Source organism: Lepidothrix coronata, unplaced genomic scaffold, assembly GCF_001604755.1.
Source record: "Lepidothrix coronata isolate B3197 unplaced genomic scaffold, Lepidothrix_coronata-1.0 Scaffold188, whole genome shotgun sequence".
NCBI classification, from domain to species: Eukaryota; Metazoa; Chordata; class Aves; order Passeriformes; family Pipridae; genus Lepidothrix; species Lepidothrix coronata.
The window spans coordinates 985,273-1,003,132 of NW_016690368.1; the positions used below are offsets into that span (position 1 = coordinate 985,273).

The 17,860-nt window shown below is 58.7% G+C and overlaps 2 protein-coding genes across 4 annotated transcripts in view; one reads left to right on the forward strand and one right to left on the reverse strand.

The window, feature by feature from the left end:
• The first annotated feature begins 355 nt into the window (after positions 1–355).
• Positions 356–11,351, forward strand: ARHGEF16 (Rho guanine nucleotide exchange factor 16). 3 transcript variants are annotated; one of them, XM_017831186.1, is made up of 16 exons: positions 365–416; positions 1,095–1,237; positions 1,925–2,504; positions 3,112–3,163; positions 3,590–3,759; positions 4,195–4,251; positions 4,776–4,936; positions 5,414–5,566; positions 5,952–6,081; positions 6,754–6,828; positions 7,713–7,805; positions 8,177–8,331; positions 8,669–8,848; positions 8,951–9,024; positions 9,428–9,529; positions 9,959–11,351. In XM_017831186.1, exons 3-16 carry the CDS (start codon positions 1,950–1,952, stop codon positions 10,096–10,098), a joined length of 2,097 nt encoding a protein of 698 aa, XP_017686675.1. In that variant the 5' UTR covers positions 365–416; positions 1,095–1,237; positions 1,925–1,949; the 3' UTR covers positions 10,099–11,351. The 3 variants fall into 3 exon arrangements, with proteins under 3 accessions (XP_017686674.1, XP_017686675.1, XP_017686676.1); XM_017831185.1 differs by lacking the exon at positions 1,095–1,237 and having other exon boundaries at positions 356–416; XM_017831187.1 differs by lacking the exons at positions 365–416; positions 1,095–1,237 and adding an exon at positions 1,261–1,426.
• Positions 11,333–17,860, reverse strand: part of MEGF6 (multiple EGF like domains 6) — a 71,243-nt gene continuing 64,715 nt past the window's right edge. The window contains exons 26-36 of the mRNA XM_017831150.1: positions 17,191–17,319; positions 16,793–16,921; positions 15,971–16,102; positions 15,514–15,642; positions 15,257–15,385; positions 14,980–15,108; positions 14,673–14,801; positions 14,157–14,285; positions 13,944–14,072; positions 13,314–13,445; positions 11,333–13,188 (exon numbers count right to left, since the gene is read on the reverse strand). Coding sequence (XP_017686639.1) covers positions 13,121–13,188; positions 13,314–13,445; positions 13,944–14,072; positions 14,157–14,285; positions 14,673–14,801; positions 14,980–15,108; positions 15,257–15,385; positions 15,514–15,642; positions 15,971–16,102; positions 16,793–16,921; positions 17,191–17,319 — 1,364 coding nt within the window. The 3' untranslated portion in view covers positions 11,333–13,120. The remainder of the gene's footprint in view (positions 13,189–13,313; positions 13,446–13,943; positions 14,073–14,156; positions 14,286–14,672; positions 14,802–14,979; positions 15,109–15,256; positions 15,386–15,513; positions 15,643–15,970; positions 16,103–16,792; positions 16,922–17,190; positions 17,320–17,860) is intronic.

Genomic DNA, 17,860 nt, shown 5'->3' on the forward strand with positions numbered 1-17,860 from the left:
CCTGCAGTGACCTTGGAGAGGCGGCCTTAGGGGATGGGGAATGCTGAGAGTCCAGGGGCTGGGAGCGACGCTCCCTGCAAACACCTGCTTAAGACCAGTCACGAAGCAGCAAAACCCAGTGAAGCTAATGGGTTTTTCACTCCCAGGAAGCAGGGCCGGACCCGGGACAGGGCGCGGAAGGGAGCAGAGCGCTCCTCGGAGCCGGGATGTGCGGGGCACCGGCTGCAGGTGCGGGCTCTGAGCGGCCCCCTCGCCCCTCCCGGTGCCTCCGGGGGCCGGCCCTCTCCCTCCCCAGCCCCTCCCCAGCCCTTCCCCGGTCCCGCCCCGATCCCTCCCCGGTCCCTCCCCTCGCCCGCCCCCGTCCCGTCCCGTCCCGTCCCGTCCCGCCGCCGCCGCGCTGGCTCCGAGGGGCGCGGGTAGGTGCGGGGCCGGGGGGTCGGGCCGGGGCGCTGCGGCGGGGTCGGGGACCGCGGGGAGAGACCGGGACCGGGAGCGGGGCTCCGGGGCCGGGCGGGCGGCGGCCCCGGGGAGCGGCTGTCGGGCGCCTTCCGGGACCGGCACCGGCGCTCCCCGCCCGCCCCGCACCTCCCGCGGGCAGCCGGGAATCGTCCTCCCGGGGCTCCCTCCCGGCTGCAGGGCGCGGGGCTCGGAGTCCTGCGGTGCCGGGGAGGTTTGGGCTCATCCCGGGGCCGTGTCCCGCCGTGCTCCCGGCCCACGGGGAGCCCTGCCCGCTGCACCCCAGCACGGGGCACGCGGGGATGGAAGCACCGAGTAACGGGGCTGGAGCCCCGGCAGCCTGTGCCCATGTGCCGCCGTGGGCAGTGTCATGGGGGGGTCGATGCCCTGCGTGCCCACCGACCCTCCACTCCAGCACCGAGAGCTGTGGATGCTGCAGCACCTGGAGCCTCTGGAATCGGGCCTGTTTATGAGCTTCATCCTCAGACAGGATGGGGTTAAGAGCAGAATGTGGCGCTTGCCTCATCCCAGGACACTTGGCAGACCTCTGGCCAAGAGGCCTGTGTCGGTCGGGGGGAATAAGCAGCATCTCCATCAAATGAGCTGTTGTTAATGGGTCTGTGTTGTCCTTCTGCCAGTCATTGATGCAGGGAAATGCACGGTCCAGTCTTGGTTTGTTTCCTGGTCTGTGGCCTTTGAAAAGGAACAGCTTGGAGATGGCACACAATGGGGTCAGCTGAGGGCAATTAAACCATCGTTTCTCCTGAAATTATGCAACAGGGTGGGTGTAAAATGTGCTGAGTGTTCCATGGGAGCACAGTTCCATAGGTGCACGGTCCCATAGGTGCACAGTGCGTGGGGTGGCACAGGAGAGGGTGAGTAAGCTTAGCCCTGGCCGAGGAGCTCAGGGCAGTCAGGCAGGTGTTTTTGTGGGCGGTGTGGAGCCGTTCCTCGGAGCAGCGTGGGGCAGGTACGAGCCTGGAGGAGCCCGGGGGTCACAGGGAGGCGCCGCCAGGGATTTCAGAGCACCTCAGCCTGGGGGAGGTGGAATTCAGGAAGGGGAGGGCTGGCCATGGTGGCTGGAGGCACCCCATTCCCGAAGGGGATTAAGGGGACATAGAGGTGTGGCAGCAGCAGCAGCGGGGCTCGGTGGGGCTCCGGGCCTGCCCGGCTGCTCGCTCAGGTCTGAGCCTGCCCGGTGCCTGCGGCACGGCCTGGCTGCTCCCACAGCTCGGCCACATCCTGCTCCCTCTGCAGGAGTGCCAGCCTGGGCCTGGCACCTGGGTGGCCCTGAGAGGTGCATGGGCAGCGAGAGCACCACGAGTGTGCCCGTACAGGCTCTGCCTGCGGAGCACTCAGGGAAGGCACAGGCTGAGTCCTGTGCTGTCCTGAGGTTCCCCGTGGCTCACTGTAAATTCTCACTGCCTCATGGGAGGTGTTCAGCTGTCTGTCTGTCTGTCTTCCTCAGCTCTCTGGTTCCCTGGGCCGCCGCCATGTCTCGGAGCCCCCCTGGCAGCTCTGTGGATGACAAGGCCTTACTCCTGGAGTACCGATGCCACCCCGTGCGACCAGAGCACCCCAGCCTCGCCATTTCCCCTGGGAGGCACAGCTCCACCAGGGCACCCGACACCGCCCCGCTCTCGGTGCTGGGCTCTCCCCCCTCAGCCGATCCCCGCCGCATCATCCTGAGCACGGACAGCCCGGCCGCGCTGAAGGTGGGAACCCAGCAGCTCATCCCCAAGAGCTTGGCTGTCTCCTCCAAGCCCAAGAACAGCCCCTCCCGACACCAGAGCTTCGCAGCATCTGGGGCGAGCCGGGAGCCCCTGAGCCCCGACCCGAAGCGGGCAGTCGTCCCCATCGTCTCCCTGGAGGCGGAGGATGAGGAGGATGGCGGAGGGGCCCTCAAGCGCAACCTGAGGAACATGTCCTACCGCGCGGCCATGAAGGGCCTGGGCGCGGAGCCGGAGCCGGCCAAGGCCGTCCCCTCGCTGAAGCCCCTGTCAGAGGAGGGCAGTGCCCTGCCCGACCGCAGCCCCGGCAGGAACAAGGTGGGTTTGGCACCCGCTGTCACCCCATTGCTGTCAGGCAGGGATGGGGTCCTGCTTTCCTGGTACTGTCAGGGGATCTGCCGGGTCTTTCTCCCACAACTCTGGTCGGTTGTGGAGCTGGCAGGCCCTGCTGAGCCTGGTGACGTGACTGCTGCCTTGGGAAGCTCCATGTCACCAGCAGGTGCTGCAGGTCCCTGGAGAGCTGGGAATAGCTGCCATGGCTCTCATGAAGAGTGGAGCTGGCTGCTCCGGGGCCACTTGGCAGGCGGCTGTGGGATGTTTGCAGGGTGGGGCTCAGGTGAGCAACTCTAGTTGTACACAAACATGGGTGAAGCAGGTCTGGGGAAAGGGAGACTCCAGAGCAGGCAAAGTCCAGGTGCGAGGGAGATGTGACAGGCAGCGGTGTAACTACAGAGTGTGACCCTTATAACACGAGGTGAAGGCTGAGTCACCTGAGGAAGGCAAACAGAGCTCAGACAAAAACCAGGCTGAAAGAACAGGGTGGTGTGGGCTGACTGGCACAGGTAACTGCCCCCGTTCCTGAAGGAGTTTTCCCAGGGACACAGAAGTGCAGTAACCACAGCATGTTCTCCTGTTCCCCTTGCAGAGAACCCTTGGGCGGAAGCGGGTGCAGAAGCGCGGCGGCTCGTTCAAGGACCGTGAGTGCTGCGGGTCCCCTCTGCTCGTGGGGCTCTGGGCCCTGCTCAGCGAAGCAAATCCCTGCAAGGACCTTTCCCATGTGTGCTGCTGCTTGTCCCTGGCCTGGGGCCATGGCTTTTGTGGAGCATTGCTGCCCTGCTTTCCCCCTCCTGGGGTGGATGACACTCCGGTGGCTGCCGTGCTTGCAGCTGGACCGCTCCCAGCTTGGTCCCAGGGAAAATGGGAGAGCTGCGTGCGGTGCCCTGGCTGCAGGCGGCTGCTGGGAGTGGGAGCTGCTGGGTAATCAGTGCTGTGCAAAGTCCAACCTCGGCAGGGAGGTGCCAGCCCGGGCTCGTGGCTGGCGGGGCGAGGCGGCCGTGGCCCAAGGGAAGCCGTGGGCCGTGGCTGGGAGAGGCTGTGCTGACCTCGTGCCTCTTCCTCTGCAGAGCCCCGGCTGTATCAGGAGATCCGTGAGAGAGGGCTGAACTCTGTCAGCCATGAGTCAGACGAGGATTTGCGGGAGGAATCCATCCCAGAGGAGCCATCCCCTCTGGGTGCTGCTATTGTGGTGCAGAGCTACCGCCCGGCACAGGTGACCTGGAGCCAGCTCCCGGAGGTAGGGGCAGCAGCCCAGCCCCAGCCCAGAGGGGCTGAAAGCTGTGAGGGCATAATTCCACAGCTTTAGTCTTTGCAACGGGATGTTCTGGGCTGTCCAGCCCCAGCTGGGACACGCATGTTCTGCGTGTGTGATGGTGGGCAGTGCTGGTGGTGTGTGATGATGTGTGATGGTGGGGGGGGTATGTGATGGTGTGTGGGGGTATGTGATGGTGTGTGGTGGTGTGGGGGGTTATGTGATGGTGTGGGGGGGTATGTGATGGTGTGTGGGGGTATGTGATGGTGTGTGGTGGTGTGGGGGGGTATGTGATGGTGTGTGGGGGTATGTGATGGTGTGCTGAGTGACTGTGCGATGGGGTGGCTGGCAGAGCCCTGGACCGCACTAGAGGGCGTGCAAGGACCATCATTCCTGCTCATCCCAGCCTCTCTCCCGCAGGTTCTGGAAGCAGGCATCCTGCAGAGGATATGCCCCGAGGAGCGCAAGAGGCAGGAGGTGAGAGGAGCCTGGGACATGCCTGGCAGGGCAGTGTAGACACCACAGGCTGTGGGACTGTGCCTGTGTCAGGGGTCAGCTCTGAGCAGGGCTGGGCTCAGCTCGAGTTCAGTTCAGTTCGTGGTGCTGCTGCTGCTTCCAACTACTCTGGGACTGGGTAGTGCTGGAAGGGCCTGCTGGGGAAACAGGCAGCTCCAGAGGATGCTGATGGGAAATAGCCACTGGAAGGGAAAACATCTGAAGTAATTGTTAATTTTTTCATTAATTTTTATTATTGTTACTTTTGTCAGTGTAATAAGCTGTGGCTTATCAATGACTTGAGTATCATCCTAAAACACACTGAGTTTATTGGTGTTGGCCAGGCCATGCATGAGGTGATAGAAGGAACACACCGAACTGTTGGAGCCAAGTCATTTCCAGTGGCTTTGTGCCAACTGAACGTAAATAAGATTTAGCAGGTTTTAATTCCCTGCTTTGCTCAGTCAGTTTGTGCTGTTGCATCTTCCCTGCCCTGCCCTGTCCAGGCAATGTTTGAGATCATCACTTCTGAGTACTCCTACATGCACAGCCTGACTGTCCTGGTGGGCCACTTCATGCGCTCGGAGGAGCTGAAGGAGACGATGACGCAGACGGAGCATCACCACCTCTTCTCCAACATCGGGGACATCCTGACGGTCAGCACGAGGCAAGTGGGGGCACGGCGGGGGCTGGGACCAGGCAGGCCGGGGGGGATCTCTGAGCTCCCTTTATTTGTCATGCAAAAACAACCATCCCTTGCGCTGTTGAGGGTGCTCCCTGGGAGCTGGGGAGCAAACACTTCGGGAGCGAGGGCTGGGAGAGCTGTGTCCGTGTGGCAGAACAGCAGGAGGAGGATGCAGCAGCCCTGGGAATGGCTGCGGGGGCGTTGAGGCCTTACAGCTTCCCAGTGGAGCAGAAACCAATCCTCATGGAGAGCTGAAGTGGAGGAGGGACCCTGTGCGGGAACGAAGGAAGTGCCTGTGTCTGGGGAAGGTGTGGGTGTCTCAGCTGCTGGAGCTGACCTGCCAGAAGGGATCAGGGCCCCATCTCCACTGGGAAAACTGGGCCAAAGTTGCAGGGGGAACACCCAGTTTGTCTGGCCCTAAGGAGTCATGTAGTGAGGTTGTTTAAATTCTCTCCTCAGCTTCTTTGAAGACTTAGAGAAGCGCCACCAGGAAAACCTCCTGATCCCTGACATCAGTGACATAGTGGAAGAACATGCCTCGAACCACTTCAACCCCTACATCAGTTACTGCTCCAATGAAGTCTATCAGCAGAGGACACTGGATAAGCTGCTGTGAGTACAGGGCTTGGGCTGGCCAAGGAATTGCCTCCCAGGGGCTCTGGGCTTCAGGGATTGCAGAGGTCAATAACTCGTGTGGTGCATTAGGGACTCGTGTGGAGACTGTTCAGATCCTGCTGGTGCTACAGGTCAAGTCTGAGTCCACGGTTGGTACATCTGTGGCTTTACCAGCTTTTGGTGGACTCACCATTTATCTTTGGGTGCTTTTCCAACCACCCACTGAGGGATTGGTCCCTCTTCCACCCAGCTGGGTGCTCTGAGCCCAGCAGAGTGACAGCAAGCACCAGAGACCGTGCCATCACCGCTCTGCATGGAAAGCTGCTGGAAAATCTTGATTATAGAAGAACAGAGTTAATGGATCTTTCTTGTCCTGTTTCAGAACCACAAACCCCTTATTTAAAGAGACTCTGAAACAAATTGAAAGGAAACCAGAGTGTGGAGGCCTGCCAATGATCTCATTTCTCATTCTCCCCATGCAGAGGGTAACACGGCTTCCTCTGCTCTTAGATGTAAGTAGCCACATGGTGGCGTTGCTTGATTCCTCTGAAGAGGTGACTGTTACTCCCTTCTTTGGTTTGTGGAGCCCAGGTCAGCCTCTGCTTGGACTTCAATCCCTCTGGGAGCTGAGGCCAGGATGCTGAGCCTGTATTCAGATTTAGATCCAGAGTGATCTCTTTCTTGGGGATGTCAGATGTGCAGCCTAAAGCTCTGAGAATAACACTTCATGTCTTGGTGCCACTCACTTGAGTAACCTGAGGTTCTTTGTGCCATATCTGGGTTCCAGGATAGGGTGGCACAAGTGTCCTGTTTGTTGAGTGGTCAGGCAGCCCCAGAAGGGAAAGCAGGTCTTGCATTCTTCATGGAAATCTGCTTTAAATGGCAAAGCTGTTGGAATGGGATATCCAGTAACTGCTCCCAGTCTGTGGTGGCTGCAGGGGTGAGGGCCAGGGGGCTGCTGGGGTGCCAGTCAGGCACTTATGAGGCATGAAAGCCCCAGCAGGAACCAGGGTCACAGCTCCCAGCACTGTTAAACCTTGCTCTGGCCACGTGCCTGTCCCGCTGCCAGGCTGACTGTCAGGAACGGCTCGAGCCCATGTCAGATCCTGAAATCCCAGGGAAGCAGCTGGTGTGCCATTCCCTGTGGGGCAGTGTCACTAAAGCGCCCTGTCTTGGAATTCCAGACGGTCCGTCAGCAAACAAACGCACACACTGCAGCGTACGGAGCTGCCACCCGGGCTCTGAAGGCCATCAGCAAGGTGAGGCTGCCACATCTCCACCTGTCCTACTGCCAGCAAGCCTTCCAGTGTGCTGCTCCAACCCTGACATTCCAGCCTCTCAGTCTCCTCCCAGCATCGGTTCACTTGAGTCTCCTCTGCTCCAAACAGCTGCTGGATGAACACCTCTTCTCCCTTCTCACCTTTTCCACCTGATCTTGCTTTTTCCTCTTCCTCGTCCTCTTTTCTTCTTTCCTCTTTGGCCCATGTTTTTCCTTCTCTTTGGTGTCATCATCTCCATGAATCTCCTCCTCTTGGAAGATCCCTCGAGGTGCCAGCAGACCAACCCCTGCTCACCGAGGGCAGTGAGTGAAGCAGAGCCAAGTGTGGAGCACAGGAGCACTGTCTGTGCTCCTGGATCTCATCTCCCTCTGCTTTCCCATCCGATGGTCAGGCACAGAGGGCAATGGGCCACGGAGATTGTGGCCACCAGTGTGCCACTTCTGTCCCCCAGAAGCCCAGCCCTTGGCAGTGTGTTCCTGCTGCTCCTGGTCTGTCCCACTCACACATCCAAGCAGTGTCCTCCCCTCTGTCTGATTGTCCCTCCTCCTACATTTACCTCCTCTCCTCAGATGATTGATTCTTGCTCTTCGTGTTGCTCCTTGGTGAAGCTTTATTTTGGTGCAGGTTCACTTTAGTCCTTCTCCAGGCAGAGCACATGTGGCATCTCTCTCTCCTGGAGAGCATCCCACTGCCTTTTCCCAAACCTGGCTTGAAGCCTGTGCCAAGATTTGGCTGTCTCTCCTGCTCAGGGAAGGGGGGCAGCCCGTGACCCTTGACCAGGAGCACTGGGACTGATGCAGCAGATGGATGGGCTCAGCATCCAGCCTTTCTCCACTTCCCTTGTGATGTTTTTCTCTTCCCAGCTGGTCAAGAGCTGCAATGAGGGAGCTCGGGCTATGGAGAGGACAGAGCAGATGTACACCCTGCAGAAACAGCTGGAATTTGGGAAGAAGAAGGTGAGTTCTTGTGGAAGTGGTGGCGGGAAGTCTTTTGGGGTGTGCTGTTCAGGCAGGTCAGGCCTGTCCTGGGAATCCTTCTGGGAAGCCTTGACTGGACTGTCGGATGCAGGCAGCTTTCTGAAGGGCTGCAGAAAAACCATGACAGTGTCACCTGCTGCTGCAGTTCAGGGGCTGTGCTGGAGCAGGCTGCACGGCTGCTCTGTTTCCCAAGTGGCTCCTGGGAAGTCCTTTGGAAAAGGCGCTTAAAAACCATGTGGTGTGTCCATCCCAAGTGACCCCAGGGCCACTGCAGGTTCAGTTCTTGGCTTGATTTTGCCAGCTGCTGGTGACAAGGGCACTAAGTCAGCCTTCTCCTGGCCCTGTTTCAGCCCTTCCCGCTGATCTCCGTGTCCCGCTGGCTGCGGAAGCGGGGGGAGCTGCACCTGCTGCTCTCGGAGGAGGCGGGAATCTTCCGCCGCGGCGCCGGCCGGCTCTGCTACCTCTTCCTGTTCAACGACGTCCTGATCATCACCAAGAAGAAGAGGTAAGGCCGGGAGGAGGGCCCTTCCTTTCCCTGGAAAACAACTAGGGGATTAAATCTCCGTTTCCGGAGCAGCACACACCTGAGAAATGTGCGAGATTTCCCAGGTCTGACCTTTTTGAGGCATCCCTTGTCAGCCAGATGGGAAGTGCCTGGTCCCACTGCCCTTGGCTTTGCCTCTGTGCAAGTACCCAGAGCCGTGTCCCACCCTGGGCATCAGCTCATGTCCCACCTGTGGCGGCTGCTCCGGCTGTGCCGCTGAGCCTCATCCACCGGGCTGGGAGCTGGGAGGGAGCTCAGACCCTGCACGGCTCTGGTGCCAATCCTGTCTGTACCACAGCGAGGAGAACTACACGGTGATGAACTACGCCATGCTGGACCAGGTCACCGTGGAGAAGGTGGAGAGCGCGGATCCACTGTCCCCTGCTCCCGGGAAGGCTGGTGGGCACCTGCTCCGGGTGGTGCTGGAGAAGGACAGCGAGGGCCGGCGGGAGGAGATCATGCTGTCGGCGGAGACACTGTGAGTGGAAAGCCTTCATCCTGCTGGGAATGTCCCAGCTACTGCTGGCAGCAGGGATTCTGTCCCTAAGGCTTTCTCTGATATGGGCTTTCCCTCGGGTAGGAGTGACCGGGCCCGGTGGATTGCGGCGCTCATGCACCGAGAGAAGGAGAAGCCTGACACCACTCCCAAAGGAGGTACCACATACCTGGCTCTGCCAGGATTACCTGTTACACTGGAGCCTTGCAGGCACAGGTTTCTGCCTCATTCTCTGCTCCTGCTGGAAAAGGAGCTGATGGAGAGGAGAACTCCAGTACCATGCCTTGTTCCTCAGGAGTTGCCTCACATTAAGTTGTCAGCCACAATTAACCTTAAATACATTTCCTGGGAGGCACAGTGGAATTCCGGGTATGCCTTCGGCTGTTGTAAGAGGAGATCTGACAAGCTGGGAGGGACAAGGGGCAGGGACAGGAAGGGAGTGTGCTGTGCTGGGGTGGGCAGCCGGGGGTCACAGCCGAGCAGGGGGCTGGCCACACGTGCCAGGCTGTGGCTCCTGGCTGTGCCTTCTCACTGGTCCCTGCTGTCTCCTGTCCTCCACAGAGCTGAGCCAGGTGGAGATCACCCGTGCCTACCTGGCCAAGGAGGCAGACGAGCTCTCCCTGCAGCAGGCAGACGTGGTCCTGGTGCTGGGGGGAGAGGACGGTGAGTGTCGGGAGTGCAGAGCTGCAGCCAGGACAGGCTGACCTTGGCAGAGCTGGGCGGGGGGAACCTCCAGTGATCCCCATGAACTGAGACTGCAGCAATTGCAGAAGTTTGCAGGAAGTTGGTGCTGTGTCCCAGCAGGTGACAGTGGGCTCCAGGGGCTAACAGAGGTGGCACTGCCATGGGCAGCTGCTGCATTCATTAGGGGTGACTCCTGTGTGCAGGCTGTGGCTGGAAGAGACCTCAGAAGTCAGAGAAATACACCCCAGAACAGGCAGTGAATCAGAAACCTCCTCCCCAGCCAAGCTTTCCCCAGATGCCTGTAGCTGGCAGCTCTGTGGGAAGGGGGTGGTGCGGCCCCATTCCATGTGCATCCCTGGGAGCTGTGGTTCTTCCTCATCGCTGTCACCTGCTCTGTTCTCCTCCCAGGGTGGTGCTGGGGCGAGCGGCTCCGGGACGGGGAGCGGGGCTGGTTCCCCCAGAGCTGTGCCCGGCGGATCACGAGCCGCTCGGCCGTGGAGGGCAACGTGCGCCGGATGGAGCGGCTGCGCATCGAGACCGACGTGTAGGCTGAGAGCCAGAGAGACCCTCTGGGGACTGCTCAGGGACCTCCAAACCTCTGCAGACTGAGCCCGTGGCGAGAAAGGAGCAGAGAGCCTTTTGCCTGGAACTGTGTGTGTCTCAGGGGCAGATCTGATCACCCAGGACCGGTCTCTGTACCGGCCGTGACAGCGGCTCCTTCCCGTGGGACCCGGCGCCCGAGTGCTCCCGGCACCGCTGGCACTGGAGACCCGGAACAGGCTCTGGGAGCAGCCGAGGAATTGGCTCAGGCTGAAAAAAATGTGGCTGTTCTGGGCCGTGTGAGGTGCCTGCGCTGCCATCCCCGTCCCTGCTGTCACCTGGGCCAGTGCCCGCTGGCAGCAGCTGCACTGCTGGCATGGGGAGAGCTGGGTCAGGGGAGAGCACACCCCAACCAGGAGTTTTTACAACTTAAATCTATGCCCAGCTTATTCCTTGACCCAGTTTTCCCTCCTGCTGCTATTTTATTTTTTTTCTTCCCTCCCAATAATTCTTGGTCCCTTTGGGCACAGCCATGACCTCCACAGGTGAGGTGATGGTAAATTACTGGATGCCAGAGTTGTTCCCATGGAGTCAGCTCTGGGGCCAGGAATGGGATGCTCCAGCCAGAGGGGGAAGCAGGGGCCTGACAAGAAGCAATGCTGCAGCTCCCACCTGCCTTTCCCTCCTCCCAAGGCGGGGAGGGGGCTCTGGCAGGGGCTTGGCCGTGCTCAGCCCTCCCACCCCATGCAGGGGACATGGCAGCTACAATTTCAGGGTGAGATGGCCCCACACACTGCCAGCTTTGGGCAGCATTGATGTAATGTCTATTCTGATCAAACTGTTAAAGGCTTAATTGGGGTAACAATAAATTCGTGGATCCCACTGAACAGCATGTTCCCTGTTAGTGGGGACTGGTGTCCCTGAGCACAGCTCCGTGTCACTTCCAAGGAGCCAGATTTGTCCTACTATGAGCCCTAAAAAGAAGCTTCATTCTGCTGGTGGCATCACTGCGGCCTCTGCATGTTCTCAAATATATATGTGCATCTCAGGAAACACCCTCCAGAGCCCCTGACTAACAGTCTGCTGTCACCTGGAGCAGGTTTCAGGTGTATTTATTTGACTGAGACAAGTTAAATAGAAACCTAGCCAGGCTTTCTGTTTGTTTCTTCTTCTGTGGAGAAATAAACATTTTTCATAAGTGCTAAATTAAAGGAGATATGATCAAAAGAGAGACAGAGCGTGAAAAGAGGAAACAAACAATTTGTATTAAGAAATATGAACAGGAAAAAAACACATTATATAAAAATACAGATACAGGGTTGCTGTGGTCCCATGCTCAGACACATGGTTTGCTCTGAGCTTCAGGAGTCACGGAGCTGCAGCTCAGCTTCATGCTGGAGCAGGATGGGATGGATCCATCCCCACACTTAAGGCTGTTTCCATGTTCTCCTGGAGCAAGGCCATTGAGGCAGAGTGTTTTTTCTCCTCCTCCTGCACTGGGGGAGCTGGTGCTGGTTCCCAACCAGCCAAGGCCATCACTAGAACCTTCCTCCAACGCCCCGGGCACTTCAAGGCAAAGGGAACCCAAGGGGTGATTGTCTGGAGAATTGGCAGCACGACTGGCAGGACTGATCTGGGGGCATTTGGCACATGGACAAAATGTTCCTACTCCCTGGTTATCCATCATCCAACATCCAACCTTAACGACACGATTTTGGTCCTTCACTACATACTTATATTAACATCGTTTCTTCACAAGAATGATACCTAATGCAAAAAATACTGTTAAGGAAGAAATAAAATAAGAAAGGAATTAGCCCAAAATTACAAGTTATATACAGCTTAAAATAAATTCCATCAGGAAAAGAAACAATTCTTTTATTATTTTCAGTTGGCCCCTGTGGGAATAATTTAAAGGCCAAGTGCCTGGGCAGGGCTGTGCTGCAGCTGCCACAGTGGGGATGGGATGGGGTGGGGTGGGATGGGACAGGGCTGTCCCTCCCCTCTGCAGAGCCAGGGTTCCTCTGACAGTGTTGGCTCTCAGGCTTCCCCTGCCCAAGAGCTTTGTGCAAACAGACAGAGGGGCTCAGGGGCTGGGGGAGCCCTGGCCAGGGTGATGGTGTTGGAGCAGTGGCATTGGAGTGGTGGCATTCCCTGCTGCTGTAGGCGGCAGCCAAAGCCTTGCCATGACTTCATACCCATCACCAAGCCAGGAGCCAGCTGCTTTTCCTGCCTCTACCCATTCCCAGCCCCTGGCTATGACTCAGAGTCCAAGGCTGGGGGAGGACACTCCCATAGGGATGTGCATTGACCAGGTGGTGCAAGTGCTTTGTCTCCACACAGTATCTTCGATTACCACACTTAAGCTTCCTTTTCGGTGGAGTAGGTGACACGGGCAGCTCCATGGGCTGATAAACCCCTGGCATAATAAACAGGCTCCAGCACAGCCTGCACTGTGGGCAAGGAGCCCAACGTGTTCCCCCACAGCAAGTAGTTATTTACAGTAAAACAACACTGCAAAATCAAATTTAAAAAATAATTCAAGTGAGGCAGTACACCCACAGGAGGCCCAAGCCCAGGAGAGCCGGGCAGGGTCAGCCATCAGTCCTGACAATGCTCTGTGGTCCAGCTTCCCATAAATATTGGTGCATAAATACCTGATTTGGCCCACATTTTCAGCCCCCTCCCCAAGCCCAGCACCCAGAAGATGAAGGTCAGCAATGTGTCACGAGCTGCCAAAGTCCACTGTCCCCCAACCAGAACTGATTCCTTCTGAACTGGTCCCTCTGGTCTCTGGCTGAAGGCCTGCACTGGTGTTGGCACCCGTGTCCTCACGGCCAGCCCGTGCTGGCGCAGTGAACTGGTTATACTGGGCGCTGCAGCCTCGCTCAGTCAACCCCAAAGGCAGCAGCTGGGGCTGTGAGGAGATGAAAGCTGCTCATGCAGCTCATAAATGAGTTCCTTAACAGGTCATTGGCTTCTTCAGGTGGCTGCTTGGTCCCACTGGGGGAGCAATCCCGGGAGCAGGATCTAGTGCTCTGCCAGCCAGAGCCCCTCCAGGGGTGGTGGTGACCTGGTGGGTCCCAGGGACTGTGTGGCTGGAAGGGAAACAGGACAGGTCAGTCCTCGCTGCCCCTCCGAGCACGGGCACCACGTCCCAGAGGTTTTGCAGAGGGATTCCCCCCCAGGCACAGCCAGTGGCTCTCCTGGCACCTGCATTTACCTTCCCTGCACGTGGGTCCCGTGTGGCCGTCCAGGCAGAGGCACTGCCCGTTCCGAGCGTTGCAGTAGGAGCTGCTGGGGGCACACTGGCAGGTCAGGTGGCAGTCAGGGCCGAAGTGGGTGGGCCGGCAGTCTGCAGAGGGCACAGAGGTGCTCAGGCCTGAGCCTGTGGCAGCAGCCAAGCAGGAATGCTCAGACCTTTCCCGGGATGCAGCAGGCAGAGCTTGCAGGGGAGGCTGAGAGCAGAACAGGGCTGAGAGCTTTTTGCCCTCCCCCCTGCCAGCCTGCACTTGAGCTCTGATGACATGGAACATCAGGGTACCCCCAGAAAAACAAGGTATTCCTTCTGTGTTTCATCCTCAGCCTTTTGATCTAATAACAAGGGCTCTGGAGGCTGAAGGAGTGTTTGTGTTCAGGTCTGGCTACAAACAGAGGCTGGAGAGGTGAGTGCTGCTATTCAGGTGCCCTCTTGCTCTATGAGGGGACACACCCCAGAATAAAAACCCCTTCCATGAGGACTGAGCTCTAACAAAAGGGGATTTGCATTCATTTTAAGACAGAGTTTCGAGCTCACTATCCCTCCCCCCGTCTCAGTGCCCTCCCTCCCCTGCCCCTCTGTGGCTCAGCTCACCTGCAGCACACGTGGGACCGGTTTTCCCGGGCGGGCACAGGCACTGCCCCGTGGCCGGGTCACAGGGCACATCCCCAGCACAGTCACAGAGCCGCTGGCACCCCTCGCCGTACGTTCCTTCCTTGCAGCCTGTTGGAGAGGAGGGATAGAGCAGCTGCCCTCGGGCTCGCCCCTCGGGGTGCCCCGGGGAGCAGGAGGGTGGGTGGGCAGTACCTGCGTGGCATCGCTCCCCATGGAGCCCGGGGGGGCACCGGCAGCGGCCGCTGGTCGGGTCACAGCCGGCCCCGTGCTCACAGTCACAGCGCTCCCGGCAGCCCACTCCATGGAAACCCGCGGGACAACCTGCGATGGAGACAGCTCATTAGAGGGCAGGCGGGTGGAACGGAGCCGAGCTGCAGCAGAGCCCCGGGGGCCCAGCAGAGAGAAGCAGTGAGCTTTTCTCCTCGAGAGGCGCCCACGGTCACAGAGCACCACGTTCAGCTCTGCAGTGTTTGCTCAGTGCCCAGCTCCCCTGGGCAGTGGGGACGTGTGTGCCCAACTGCCTTGGGATGGCACTGCTGCGCCTGTGGGGTCGTGCAGAGGTCAGAAGCAGGGTTTGCTGAGAACTCCAGTGAAAAAGGAAGAGCCCACTGGTGTCTCAGACCCGTGTCCCGCGGTCCTGCTCTCCAGATGAGCTTTATGGAACCACCCTCTGCCCAAAGCCGAAGGTGTCCCCACTGTCCCACTCACTGTGCTCGCACAGGGGCCCGTAGTGCCCCGCGGGGCAGCGGCAGGTCCCCGTCCCCGGGTCGCAGGTGCCGTTGTGCAGGCAGGGGCACTGGAGCTGGCAGTCGGCACCGAACCTTCCCGGCGGGCATTCTGCAGGGGAGAGGGAGCGGCAGAGCTGCTCAGCGGCCCCACTCCTGCACTTCAGAGAGCCGTGATAAGGCACTACAGGCACAGGTGGGAAAACAGAAACTGGACCCAGTATGGAACAGATGGAGCAAGCTCTGCAGTTCCTGGTTGGTGCAGGACGATCAATCCAGGTCAGGTTTACCTAATTCGCAGGATTTCCCTGTCCATCCAGGTGCACACGAACAGGAGCCATCGGCTGCATCACAGAGGCCCCCGTTGTGGCAGGAGCAGGTCTGCTGGCAGCCCACCCCATACCGGTGCTTCTCACAGCCTGCGGGACAAGAGGCAGTGGTGGTGGGCACAGGGACCACGAGCAGAGATCTCAGGGCAAGGCAATCAGTTCCCACTCAGGACCTTTCCCAACCCGCTGCCTGCAGCGCCTGCTCGTCCTGCGGGACGAGCCCACGGCTGGTGGTTACCTTGCTCACAGGTGGGCCCAGCTCTGCCGGGTGGGCAAACACAGTCCCCGGTGACGGGGTGACAGGGAGCGCCGGCCCCGCAGGAGCACAGCCCCGCACAGTCCTGCCCATAGCGGCCAGCGGGACATCCTGCAGGAGGAAAACCTTGGTCAGGCCAAAGCAGGGCTGGCAGGTGGGAATTGGGGGAGCTCCCAGCGCTCCCCTCCCCCTGAGGAAGCTCCCACGCCTCCCACCCCTCCGGCTGAGCCGGCACTCACCGATGCCGCAGTCGGCGCCGATGTAGCCGGGCGGGCAGTGGCACATCCCCGTGGCAGGGTCACACCGGGCCCCGTTCTTGCACTGGCACGGCCTCTCACAGTCACGGCCGTACCACCCAGGGGAGCACTCTGGGGGGAGAAGAAACAGCGGCCTCTGCGTCTAAAAGTACAGCTCGAGGTCCAGACATCCTGGGAAAACCCACAGGTGTGTTGGTACGGCTGTTTCCCCAGAGAGCAGGCAGAGAGCTCTGCTGGGAGCGGGTCTGTGCCAGGCTGGCACTGTCCTTGGAGCTCTGATCCACTCTGTCACACAGAGCAGCTCCAAAGCACCCACAGCTCAACAAGCTGCAGGAGCTCACACACACACACACACACAGACATACATCACTCACAGCACTGGGATTTCGGGACGGGACAACCTGCAAAAGGGACACAGAGGGAACGGAGCAGGACTCACCCAGCTGGCAGGAGGGGCCGTGGAAGCCGGGGGCACAGACACAGGCACCGGTGACTGGGTGACATTCCTGGGTGGCTCCAGAACACTGGCAGATCTGAGCACAGCCCTCTCCGAAGGTTCCAGGCAGGCAGGCTGTTAAGGAGAGGGGCCACCAAGGTGGTCAGGAGCTATCCCACCCCCCTGTGCAAGGCTTTTCTTTTTTTTTTTTTTATTTTTAGCCAGGATTTAGGGAGCTTTTTATGACAGCAAAAGTTCTCTGCCACCCAAAAAGCAAAGGGACCCACATGCAAAAGCTTCCCTGACTCCAGGAAAGACTTGGATTGAAAGGAAAACCAAGTACTTAAAGGTATTAGATGCTGTTTTCTGTGCCAGCCCTACCTGCCCTCGCATTTCCGCAAACTCCACACATGGACACAGCAAATCCAGCCCTGTCCTCTGGGTAAGGAATGTGCTCACATGCCTCTGTCTCTTCCAGACTTGCTCATACTCACAGGAGCTCATTTTAATACTGATTTACTGCTAATCCTCTGGATAAATACCCAGCTCTGATTTCCCACTTGGCTCCCTCTGCCCCGCTAACATTCTGCAGGCATGCACCCAGCTGCCAGACTGGGAGTTGCTCCTTGGCACAGCTCTCGCTCTTTTTTCCCCCCTGCATTTTCTGTAGGAATTGCTTGACCCGTCACGTTCCCAGAGCCTGTCAGCAGAGCTGTGAGAGGATCCCTGCCATCTCCAGAGCCTGTCAGCAGAGCTGTGAGAGGATCCCTGCCGTCTCCAGAGCCTGTCAGCAGAGCTGTGAGAGGATCCCTGCCGTCTCCGTACATTTTTCACATCCAGAGCCGGTCAGTCCCGGGGGGCAGCCGCACTGGCCGGTGACGTGGTGGCAGGGCACTCCCAGGGGACAGGTGCAGCGGCTGGCACAGTTCTTCCCAAAGGAACCTGGCAGGCAGGCTGTGGGAAAACAAACATTGGGATGTGAGCCTCCTGCCTGGGTCTTAAGTTATGGTTAATGCCCGAAAGGCATCAGAGCCCCAGGGGCAGCCCCTGCCCCAGTGCTTGCCCACAGTGCCGAGCCAGCCTGGCAGCACCTTGTGTCACAGCCTCAAAATGTTTTGCCACAATTTGTAATTCTTATTAAAAATGAAGCTTCCCTCCCCCCCCCCAGACTCTGTAGGAGCCTCAGTTTCCCTGGGTTCCCCCTGCCCAGAGATGTTCCTCACCCTTCTCACAGCGCCGGCCTCTCCAGCCACGGGGGCAGTCACAAGCGCCGGTGACGTGGTGGCACGAAACACTGTCCCCACAGTCACAGAGCTCCTCACAGCGTGCCCCAAACCGCCCCTCTGGACAAGCTGCAGGGATGAAAATGGGAGAGAGGACAAGTTACACCCAAAAAAAGTGCCATGGGAGCTTTTTGCCAGCAGTTTCTGTAGGCACACACCTCACTGTGTGCTCACACAGGCAGCTTGAAATACAGCCTTGGACAAGGACAGGACTCTAGCTTGGGTTTTTTAAAAATTAATATAATTTCTTCATTTGGGGTGGGTTTTTTCATTAATTTATATTGAAAGAAATTCTAGAACTGCTTATAACTGCCTGGTGCTGAGGGACCTTGCTGCTGGGGGCTGTAGGTGTGGGGACGCTGGGAGGGGACACTGTGCCTTGGGATGTGGCACGATCCAGTGAGATGAGTTGTGTGGCCAAGCCTCAGCTGCCAGGCAAGATGTTTCCAGCCTCCTGAAGGGAAAAACATTCCCAGCAAGAAACCTGAGAGTGGCTGGTGGCAGCTCCCTTGTGCCAGACTAAAGTGCTGGCTCCGAACTTTACACCCAGATATAAGGATGTGCCAAGAGATCTCGTGACTCCTGAAAGGGAAGAAGCCTGTGGGCGTCT